The 10,040-nt window shown below is 46.8% G+C and overlaps 2 protein-coding genes across 4 annotated transcripts; one reads left to right on the forward strand and one right to left on the reverse strand.

Annotated features, from left to right (window-relative positions):
- Positions 1 to 286: 286 nt before the first annotated feature.
- ndc1 (NDC1 transmembrane nucleoporin) lies at positions 287 to 5,117 on the forward strand. The gene is made up of 18 exons (XM_061294517.1): positions 287 to 431; positions 805 to 925; positions 993 to 1,094; positions 1,179 to 1,353; positions 1,417 to 1,543; positions 1,617 to 1,725; positions 1,865 to 1,916; positions 1,991 to 2,123; positions 2,213 to 2,305; positions 2,379 to 2,460; positions 2,543 to 2,710; positions 2,809 to 3,060; positions 3,130 to 3,209; positions 3,306 to 3,356; positions 3,428 to 3,491; positions 3,562 to 3,662; positions 3,857 to 4,017; positions 4,093 to 5,117. The coding sequence occupies exons 1-18, from the start codon at positions 396 to 398 to the stop codon at positions 4,154 to 4,156; spliced, it is 1,971 nt and encodes a 656-aa protein (XP_061150501.1). The 5' UTR covers positions 287 to 395; the 3' UTR covers positions 4,157 to 5,117.
- Positions 4,608 to 9,850, reverse strand: dcaf8 (DDB1 and CUL4 associated factor 8). 3 transcript variants are annotated; one of them, XM_061294526.1, is made up of 13 exons: positions 9,757 to 9,850; positions 8,791 to 8,846; positions 8,635 to 8,718; positions 7,892 to 8,532; positions 7,673 to 7,813; positions 7,486 to 7,580; positions 7,285 to 7,395; positions 6,960 to 7,090; positions 6,763 to 6,870; positions 6,565 to 6,695; positions 6,294 to 6,413; positions 6,102 to 6,218; positions 4,608 to 5,844 (listed from the first exon to the last, which is right to left on the reverse strand). In XM_061294526.1, exons 2-13 carry the CDS (start codon positions 8,825 to 8,827, stop codon positions 5,737 to 5,739), a joined length of 1,824 nt encoding a protein of 607 aa, XP_061150510.1. In that variant the 5' UTR covers positions 8,828 to 8,846; positions 9,757 to 9,850; the 3' UTR covers positions 4,608 to 5,736. The 3 variants fall into 3 exon arrangements, with proteins under 3 accessions (XP_061150510.1, XP_061150509.1, XP_061150507.1); XM_061294525.1 differs by lacking the exon at positions 9,757 to 9,850 and adding an exon at positions 9,172 to 9,428; XM_061294523.1 differs by lacking the exon at positions 9,757 to 9,850 and having other exon boundaries at positions 8,791 to 8,893.
- Positions 9,851 to 10,040: the final 190 nt, after the last annotated feature.

Raw genomic sequence — 10,040 nt, forward strand, 5'->3', positions numbered from 1 at the left:
ATACCTAAGTAAGTGTCATTGTCTAGAATTAAGTAAATGGCCTCATGAGTTAAAACAGCGGTCTTGATTTACGTGTGCTTTTCAAAATGTTAAATGTAAAGTGTTTTAGTAATATGACCAAATATGCCGTTAGGTGTAAACCAATACAATATGTTATTAAGAACGCGCCTCATAGTCAGTACACGTGACAGACTTAGAAAAAAAAATAATCAAATAATGAATTAAGAAAAATAATAAATTCATGACAGGCTTTTAAGTCATTTGAAACAGGCATGTATATGGAGACCTTTGTGGAGCATGGGTCCTTCCGGAGGTCCTTTGAACGAAAACGGCGCGGCATGATGACAACCTGGAAGTTTTGACGAAGAAAGAAGAAGTAACGTGTTCTTTTCGCTATGTTTTCTGCGGATCAAAGTTGGTTTGTTCGCAAGGTGAGTCTCCGTCATATAAAAGCCCGACTTTTGTTTTCTTAAACGACAAGTGTTAGCTCGCATGCTAACCTGTAGCAGCAACTCCTGTGTATCAGTTTACATGAGTTATTCTGTGTTTTCTCCCTACTTCTTCCTTTACAGTAATTGAATATAAGCAGGACAGGCATTGGCGGTTTTGCCTAGGAAAAGAAATGTCCAAATGTGGCATCAGTTGTCATAAAGTTGTCTAGTTTGATTAAGCCTTTACAGGCACATAGTAAATAAAATCATCATGGTCGAGACCTCCCATCCGAAAAAAAACGAGGAAGCCCATTTTGGGAAGATAACTATGAATCAATAATATAATAGGATAATTTTACCACCCTGTGTTTAGGTGATTTACTGGAGGGCTGCAGCCAGCATAATTTGGGGCGTCTGGTTGTTGCCACCCCCTACAGCAGTTTTTGTCATCCTCAGCAGATTCAGCCTTCTCTCCCCAATCCAGACCCTATCAGGTTAGCCAGTCACTGTTTGTGTTTGCATTGAGCATTCTTATCAAATCAAAATGTCTTCCTCTCACAGAATGTTTGACCGTCATGACAAGCGACAGTGCCTTTTTGTCCTATGTCCTGCTGTGCAGTGTCACCATCATGGTGGGCTTCCTCATCTTTGAACATTATTCAGGTCAGTGAGGTTCAAATCAGATGGTGTGAGTGAACTATCTTTCTCGTGATTTATGTTGTCAAGCTTTATTCTGGTTCTGCTTAGTCATCCCCACCGTCGCCTGCTCCAGAATTGCGCTGTTGGGTCAGCTGCTGCACCCATGTCACGTGGCCAACTCCCTGCTCCACTGCGTCCTAGGCGTTATCGTGGCCTGGTGCGCCGCCACCGCCATTGGGGGCCGCTACGAGATGCTGACCTACCCTTGCAGCCTCCAAGACGTGTAAGTCTACCTTTCCGCAGCGCTTGAGAGTGGCTCATCGCTAACAGATAACTTGTCTTGCAGTCCTCCTCGGGTGTGTTTGAATGAGTACCAACTCATCCTTTTGCTGGCGGGCGCTTTCGTGGGTTTCTCCCACAACCTTTTTGGCGTCATCCATAACATGAACTATGTGTCTTTCCACCCAGTTCAGGTACGTGTGTCATTGGACATATCTTTGAGTGAATTTATAGTCACTTTTTTTGAATCCTCCCTTTTCTCCTCAGCAATACAAGTACCTTCGCTTTAAGGGTTCCTTGGCGCTGGTGGTGAAGCGCAGTGCCGTTCAAGCTCTTTACTCTATCAGGAATTACATTCTCATCTATTTCTTTTTGGGTAAGTTATTTTTCCTTCTTGCTTGTGAGTGCACAAAATTCAATTCCCTGAATAATAAAATGAACCTACAATGATTGTAGTTCATTTATGAACCTATGAAATAAAACCTATGAAATAAAACCAAGTCTTTCTTTGACAGGTTACATCCCAAGAGAGTGGATCTGTAAAATGTTTAACCTTCACTTAAACAGGTCAGTGCATTTTGTGAACGTCCTCCCTCACACGTGTGTATCGATATTCACAAGTATCCGCCGCCCCCCTTCAGTTCCACCCACCGTCTGGACACCATCAGTGGGCTTGTGGACTTGTCCCTCCTCTACCACCTGTGGACCAGCGCCACCTTCCTGCTCTTCACCTGGTACACATCCTTGCTCCTCTTCAGGATATTTATCACGGAGGTGTGTGTAATTACAGTTCCATGTATGTTGTGCCATGATTGAGCAGGAAAATGACGTGGTTCGCATTTTATATTTCTGATTTTATACAGGGCTACAGTTTCCCAGTGCAGTCGTCGTTCACCGAGGAAGTTCACCAGTGTCTTCCAAGAGTTCTTTCTGACCCAGCGCCGGCTATTTTAAAGGTAGTCCATCAGCTTTCCTCCTAAGGCCCTATGGCACATTTGCAAGTTGACTTGAAGTCTCTCCGCCCGGCAGTTCCTAGCCCTGCAGGACTTGGCTTCGCTCTCTCAGCACTCGCCATCGCGACGCAGCGAGGTGTTCGGCCTCAGTCAGCCAGGTTTGTTTCTGCTTGTTTGTTTAAATTCAAATGTAACATCGAGTGATTTAAAATGGGCGACAACTTCATACTCCTCCATCAGGTGGACATCCTCATAACTGGATTGCCATCAGCAAGGAGTGTCAGTCGCTTCTGGCAGATCTGACCCAGCGTCTGGTCACGTACCACGACCGCGTGGCCACCAACGGCAGGGCTAAGTCACTTCCGCCGGGAAGCGGCGAACTGAAGTCCTCGTCGGACTCATCCTCGGGTAAATGGTCGTGTGCGCTGAAGTTATTTCAATGATGCGGTGTCTTTTCTTTGGGCGTGGCCATCTCAACATTTCTTCTGATCTTTTTCAACTTAAAGTAACCTCGAGTGCGGAAGATCTGATGAGTCCAAGAGCCAGAAACGTCTCGATCAAAACTCCAGATTCCGTCTTTGCCCGGAACGGGCCAAGCCCCATGACGGCGCCGTTCACCCCGCCCCAGCAGGACAACCTTTTTGCCTCGCCCGCCCTACGGCGTCTCACAGCGTCTGTACACCAGGGCTCGCCGTGGTACGGCTCAGTGCAGAGCCCCCATGTTATGAGGATGTCCCCCAAACTGTGGCCCATCTCAGGTAAAGGGAGATGTGCAGATGGGAGCCAACGGTTAACTTTGTAGTCATTTTGCCACCGTCTCTGTACAGATTTCTACTCTGGCAGCCCCGCGTCGTCCCCCATCCTGCTGCGCCTTTTGGCCCAGTTCCTCCGCAACAGGAAAGAGCAGGTACATACTTAGGTTCTGCATACAAATTGCGGGGGGAAAATATAATTATTAATATTCAAGGTGTCCTTATTTAAACACTAACTCTACCCCGCCCAGGTTAAAAGCTTCCTGTCCAAGCGTGTGCTGATTGCGTATTTGTTCAAGAAGGTGAGCTCACTGCGTTCAGTATCACTCCAGCGCTTTTTACGCAAATGCTGAACGTTCGCTCTATTTTGCAGCTTCCAGAAGCCTCCGGTGAAGCACTGTTTGCCGACAGCCAAGCCCACATTTGGGCATTAGAGGGTATCCAAAAAAAACAACAAATGTCACTTCCTGTTCAATACTTTGCGTTAACCAAGTGAGTGTTTTCTAGGACTATCCAACTTGGTTCAAGCCTCCTTCACAGAGGACCACTTTGGCGTAGTTCAAACTAACTTATCCAGCATCCTTAGCAGTATGCTGCTCCTGCAAGAGGTCAGATTTATACCTTATCGACGAGGCTAGCAGCATTTTTAATCCTGGCATTTTTATTGCAGGAATGTCTTAAAATATATGATGCATTCAGCCACCCCCCCCCCCCCCCCACACACAGCTTCAAGTCATTCATACAAGTATAAATATATTATTGTAAAGAAAAAAAAGTCAAACAAAACACGGTTTGTCCTCAGGCAGTGGACCGACACTTCAAGCTGCCGCACGCCTCCACCAAGCCCGTGCAGACGGCGAGTGGCATGGGCGAGCCGACTTACAAGACGCTGCGCTTCGCTCTCAGGGCCGCGCTCAAGACGGCCATCTACAGAATCACCACCACCTTTGGAGAGCACCTCAAGTGAGTCGCTATTATGTCAACGCGACAGTCTACTACCTTCATGCATGCTAACGTTTGATTTTTGCACCCCTGCAGTGCTGTGCATATGTCCGCAGAGCACCGCAAGAGGCTGCAGCTTTTCCTGCACTACAAGGAATAACTTTAATATACATATTGTTGCATTATGCTGATACAGAGCACGTTCTGCTTTTATTTTATCACAGGTCAGACGCCTGTTTGTACATACTCGTTTGTTTAAATAAAAGGTGTAAAAAAAAAATCATCTCCGGTTCTCAATGCAAATTTTAATAATGCAAGCAAAGTTGCATTTTGCAGTGGCAGAGAAGCGTGACTCGCCGATGGAAGAGTGTATCGAGGTGAGAGGAGTTTGTGTTTATTCGGGAATGTTTTAATGGGGGTTGTTCTTCCACAGCAATTTTACTCAATCACACTGCAATAGAAACAAGTCTCCTGAATTCAAATGGTGTTCCAGCAAATTCGGAAAAACGTGTATCAAAAGAAAGATTTTTTGCCCTGTACTTTGACTCTCTCAAAATAACAAACCTAGCAACAAGCAATGCGTAGAACCAAGATATCAATTGCTTTCAGGAGACATTTGTTCATCCTTGTTTTATTGCACAAATTCTTCAACAGATTTCCAACAGAACCAGGAGACATCTCAGAAATCTTAAGCCTTTAGGTGGCAAAATTCTCAAAATGAAATACAGTACTGTGTACAATGGACAGTCTTAGGCGAGCAGAAGAAATAGTTGCACATCGGATCTGTATCGAATATAAACCTCTGCATCTTTAACCAATCAAATGTGTGACATCAAACAGCATCTTCTAAATGTTGATTTATTATTTTTTTTTACAGTTTTCATATTTATATATGTACAATTCATCTAAGAGTTCTCAGAAAAACGAGAAAAAACACCAGGCTTCAGTTGCTCTCACAGCACAAACAACGGGCAAGCACAATGTCTAATGAAACCACCGAATTTTGCGGTGAACCTTTTACAAGAACTGTGCTGAATCTGATCAGGTTGAGTAAAATAAAAGTTTCCATCCGTGGCGCATGCAGTGAAGGTGAGCATAATGCTTCCTGTCAAAGATGTGAATGTTGCAGGAAAAAAAAAAACACCCCCGACAAAAAAAAAAAAAAAAACTCTCTTTAGTGCACGAGTCAAACTGCAAGATCCCTGATTCAAAGTGCACTCAGTTCGGGGGTGGCTGTCAATAATTCGGTTAAGATGATGCTCGGCGCGACGATGGAAAGTGGGGGGCGGCTACGTGCTGGCGTACGTTTGGAGGCAGCGGTCAAAAATGGGACATTGGGAATAACTTGACGTCTTCGTACGGTGGCCAGCGTTCTGCACTGTCGCTGTCTGATTTGCGTTGTGCCAGTGTGTCAATTATTAACTTATGATTGTCCAGTGAAAAGCAGGCAAGCAGACTTTAACATGACATTGAGATTGTCGCTTTCCAAGAGACACACACAAAATGTGAAATACTTTGTTTTTGGTCACAAAACTTTATACAACAAAGTTGGTGACCCTAAAAACTGGATTTAGAGTAGTAAGTTTTTTTTCACTGTCATGGTCCAAATTTCAAACAATATATTTGGTGGCGTTTTTCTTCCCTAACTTCTTATAAATTTTTCTTGCTTATCTTTTCTGACATACCTGCTTTTTACTGGACTGTATGTATACATATAATATGTGCTTGAGTGTGCATGGCTCAGGAGGACATGCACTGGACATGATCTGGACCTCCTTCCTCTTCGTCAGAAGTGTCCGGCGAGCTCCAGGACTCATCGGTGTCTGCCTCGGCTCCTTCACGTCGGGTCTGGATGGAGACGAGGAGAGGAAGTGAGTGGGGCCATTTCATTTATTTTATAGCCAACAGTGCTTTGAGATACAAGTTGAATTTGTTAAATGCCCTTGCTCGCAACTGAAAAGGTACACCTCAGATTTCCCAACTGGAATGAATGGACCACAAAAACAATAATATAGTATTGCATTTTCCTGTAGAACTACCATAAGTAACAGTAGGTAAACAGTAGGTGCGGCAAATAAACCCCCCCCTCCCTTCGCACAGCTCACCCTCGGGGGCCGTCGGTTCCTCATGTGTCTCATCAGGAACCACAGCAACTGGGTGTCGTACTGGTCGCCATGCCGCACGCTGTCCTCGTCGCGATCCCGTTTGTTCTTCCTCATCACCTTCAAATAAACCACAAAGGCACATTTGGTTTCAAGTACGGCTGCGAAAAGGAGCCTTATCTTCCAACCAGATACCTCTTTGAGGCCCTTGAGTCCTGTGGGGGTCTCGGCGGTGGGAGCCCACAGCTTGATGTCGTGGTCGAGGCCACTGGTGGCCATGCCTGGCAGGTGGGGGTGTGGCTCTAAGCAATTCACCTGTGCGACATCAAGCCCAAAAAAAACCCCAAAACATTATTTAATTACCATTTACCATTATCACACAAAATATTTGCACAATATTAATCCACAAAAACATATCTAACCAAACCTAATCTACTCAAGCGCTAATCTGACAGTTTGTACTCACCACTCCGCCTTTGTCGCCCTCCATGAACTGGACGATGCGGGCTGAGTGTTTGTCCCACAGGTAGATGTGTCCGCAGTCGCTGCCGCTCACCACAAACTCGCTACATGGCCCGTAGAAGTTGACGCCCTTTACTGTGCGAGGGGGAGAAAGCGAAATTTAACGGCGGCTGATAAGAATTTGGTCGGCGTGTCGTCTCACCTGTGGCGTTGTTGCGGTGTCCCTTGTATCTCCTGCAGTAGTCGGCGCCGTCGCTGTGGTTGGAGTCAAACAGGTAGATGTCTTCGTCGTTGTAACTGGCTAGTAGCTCTAGATTGCAATAACAACAATAATATGGTGAAACTCCAAAAATGGGGAAGCACCGTCATGCTGTTTGCAGGCGTTTTGAGCAGGCCTACCTGTGCCGTCGTGACTGTACACCAGGCAGGTGATGTTGGTTTTGGACTCGCTGGACACCAGGTGCGAGGGGCAGAACTTCTTCAGCACGCCGTTATTGTCATTCTCGTTGATCTTCCTCTGGTCGTATATCCTACCGAGCAACAAGGCGATGACAGGCAGAGCATTTCAATTCTCTTCCACAAGATGGCAGAAGGTACAACTAACATGTATCCATCTGCTGACGTCACACATTAGTGTTGAACTAAACAGGCCCAGATTTCACACTGATTAGGAACCACAGAGCACGTTGCAACATCACGGGTAGCAGCCATTTTGCGGAGGTACCTGATGTACTGATCCCTCCCGCCAACCGCAAAGTGCTGCGTCTTGGCTGGGTTGACGAAGATGGTGTAAAGGCCCACTTTTTTGTCACCCTCCTTCACCATCACTAGTTTGCTGAGAAATAGGGGTTTGATGGACATCTTGCACACTAAACTCATCTATGAGGGGTGCATCCGGGGATTTCCAAAATGACGTGCCACTCACTTAGCAGGCCGGTCCAGTCGCAAGTCAATTCCAAACACCATGGCATCCTCTCCCGCTGATAGAAAGGAGCACGGCGAGTCAGGCTCCAGCGCCAACTGGTAGACAAAAAATTGCAAAACAAAAAACAGCGGATCAGTGACATCTTGTTTAAAAGTGTGTGTGTGTGTGTGTGTTTGTTTTACCGGACCTTGTGTGCAGCCCCTTTGTGTTGTGCGACCCTCTTGGTGGTCTTGCAGCGTTGGGTGGCAGAGAGCTCCGCCACGCGAATCTGACCATCGCGAGCGCACATGGCTAACGTGGAGTCACCGCTGTGAGGTAGGAACTTGGCCTGCCCCCCCCCCAAACCAAAAGAAAAGTGTCAAGGTGTTTCGCCTTGTACAGTGAATGAAAGTGTTGCGCTTCTCACCTGAAAGACGTTGCTCTTATGGCCGCTGTCAAACTCCAGCTCGGCACGCCGGACAGCCCAGTCCCAGATAACCACGCGGAGGTCGTCGCTGCCGGACGCCAGACGCGTGCCCGATGGATTGAAGTGCAGTGTGTTGACACAGCCGGAGTGCCTCTCCAGCCGACCCTGTAGCTCCAACCTCTGCACCAGCCCGCGGGCGCCACACACTTGCCTCACAAACTGCTGCGAGTCCCGGCCGATCTCCCGGCAGCGTAGCGAGGGGATGGCGCGCCACGCCGGCCCGCGCAGGTCCCGCAACTCGGCGCCCAGCCACGCCTCCATCGCCTCATCGTCGTCTTCCTCGTCATCTTTCAGCTCCTCGTCGCCATCGTCGTCGTCGTCGTCGTCGTCATCATCTGAGCTGGAGGAATGGTTGTTGTTGTTGCCGCCGCAAGGTCTGTTCCGCTTCCGAGCGGCCCTTCCGCTGCCATCTTTCGCCCGTTCTCGTCTGCCTTCCTCGCTTTCTCTTTCACCGTCCTCTGTCAGGGAGAAGAGGCCGCTGCCATCCATGCTGTCAGTGTCTTCCTCCTCATCGTCATCATCTTCCTCCTCGTTCAGCTCACTTTCTGGCACATTCCTGTCACCAGACGCCTCTCCATTGTCTTGAGGTACGCAAACACAGATGAAAGTTCTTGGCCAATTATCTTCTAAAACACCAACCTCCTACAGTGTCATTTACAGAAAAATAAGAGTAAAGGATTTACCAAGGTGTTTGACTCCATCTTTGCTCCCACAGGCGTCCCCATCTTTGTGGCCATCCCCGCCGGCTTCTTCCTCCCCAGAGATCCCTATAAAAGAACCCAGCAGCTCTCAGAGACGAGCCCAGGTGGCTACCACAGGTGGTTTGGCAAGTGAGTTACCGTTGACCGAAGTGGATTTGCCATCGGTTTCTGCCATGACGTCCCTGATAGCGACTCTGTCACACGTAAAAAGGGGTGAAAAGGTCATACAGATGAAAGTATTCAAGTTTCCTGTTTATCGTGTGCGTGACAAGCGTATGAAACCTACTAGCCAGGCTAACCAGCGGGCTAATGCCACCCCAATACATCCTCGTCCGCTTTGTGACGGCATCGTTAAAACTCGGATTGACCTGCACAGGCCCGCTGACATTAGCACGTAGCTAGATATCCGCACGGTTGGCAAAATATCGACAAATACGTAGCTGTCATCTATGTCGTTGCAAGCACCTCTTTGATCACAAACACTGCAGCTAACTTAGCCTTAGCATTTTTTTTTATTACCTCGACTCGCAGGCCCGAGTCAGCGCACTTCTTTCTTCTTGTTTCTTAAAAGCTCAGTCCTTGTAATCTTTTTATATGGCAGCTTTGCAATCGTCACACCGCGCCTCTACCGGCCAGGCTGAGACAGAGAAGACTCCGCATCGTGCATCAAGTTTGCAAAAGAAAACGAACCAAGAAGCGTTCAAACAAGGTCGACTGCTCTGTTTATGTTTTGACGGTTCAGCTTCTATTTTGGGGGGTACGGAGGGAGGGGGGTGTACTTCCTATTACGTAGACGGTGACGTATTTGTTTAAAAACCCGGAAGTAGCAACAGCGGAAAGAAAGAGGAAATAAAGTTAAAATCTACTGGTTACCCGAATGACTTGATCCCATTCGTGTTTTATATTCTTTAATATAACAAACGTCCACTTCTGTTTGTGTTTTGACGGTTCCGTTTATATATTTCGGGGAAGCGGAGCGCTTCCGGTCAGAACAAAAAAAAGAAGCGAAAATAAAAGTATCACGTTACTGAATTCACCATAGTTCTCCCTAATTCCGTTTTTTTTCTTGATGCTTTTTATATAGTCTTACTTTATCACGCTCACCTGTCACAAAAATACGTCCAGTACAGCCGCGGGATCTTGTTTCTCTATGATGGTTCTTAAATTTAATTTTGGTTGGTTTCCGGTGACCGAGTCAAGTTGTTTTCAAACTCGGAAGTCGCTGCAGAAGATAAACACATTTAAAAATAAGAGCAAAGTGAGCTTTTATTTTATTTTGGTCTTACTTCCGCAGACTAATTACAAATGAAAGGAAATGGTTAAAATCTTCTGTCCCAGATCTTTCTGAAATATGATCCTGAGCAATAATTCTTTATTTGGGGATGTGC

The sequence above is a fragment of the Syngnathus typhle genome, linkage group LG13, assembly GCF_033458585.1.
Source record: "Syngnathus typhle isolate RoL2023-S1 ecotype Sweden linkage group LG13, RoL_Styp_1.0, whole genome shotgun sequence".
Taxonomy (NCBI): domain Eukaryota; kingdom Metazoa; phylum Chordata; class Actinopteri; order Syngnathiformes; family Syngnathidae; genus Syngnathus; species Syngnathus typhle.

Coding starts and splice junctions, on each gene's coding strand:
- ndc1 (XM_061294517.1), top strand. CDS start 396: ATGTTTTCTGCGGATCAAAGTTGGTTTGTTCGCAAG. Junction 1,095..1,178: donor CATCTTTGAACATTATTCAG/GTCAGTGAGGTT, acceptor GGTTCTGCTTAG/TCATCCCCACCGTCGCCTGC. Junction 1,726..1,864: donor TCTCATCTATTTCTTTTTGG/GTAAGTTATTTT, acceptor TTTCTTTGACAG/GTTACATCCCAAGAGAGTGG.
- dcaf8 (XM_061294523.1), bottom strand. CDS start 8,878: ATGACCTTTTCACCCCTTTTTACGTGTGACAGAGTCGCTATCAGGGAC. Junction 7,581..7,672: donor ACAAAGGGGCTGCACACAAG/GTCCGGTAAAAC, acceptor TTTGTCTACCAG/TTGGCGCTGGAGCCTGACTC. Junction 5,845..6,101: donor GGAACCGACGGCCCCCGAGG/GTGAGCTGTGCG, acceptor GTCTCCATCCAG/ACCCGACGTGAAGGAGCCGA.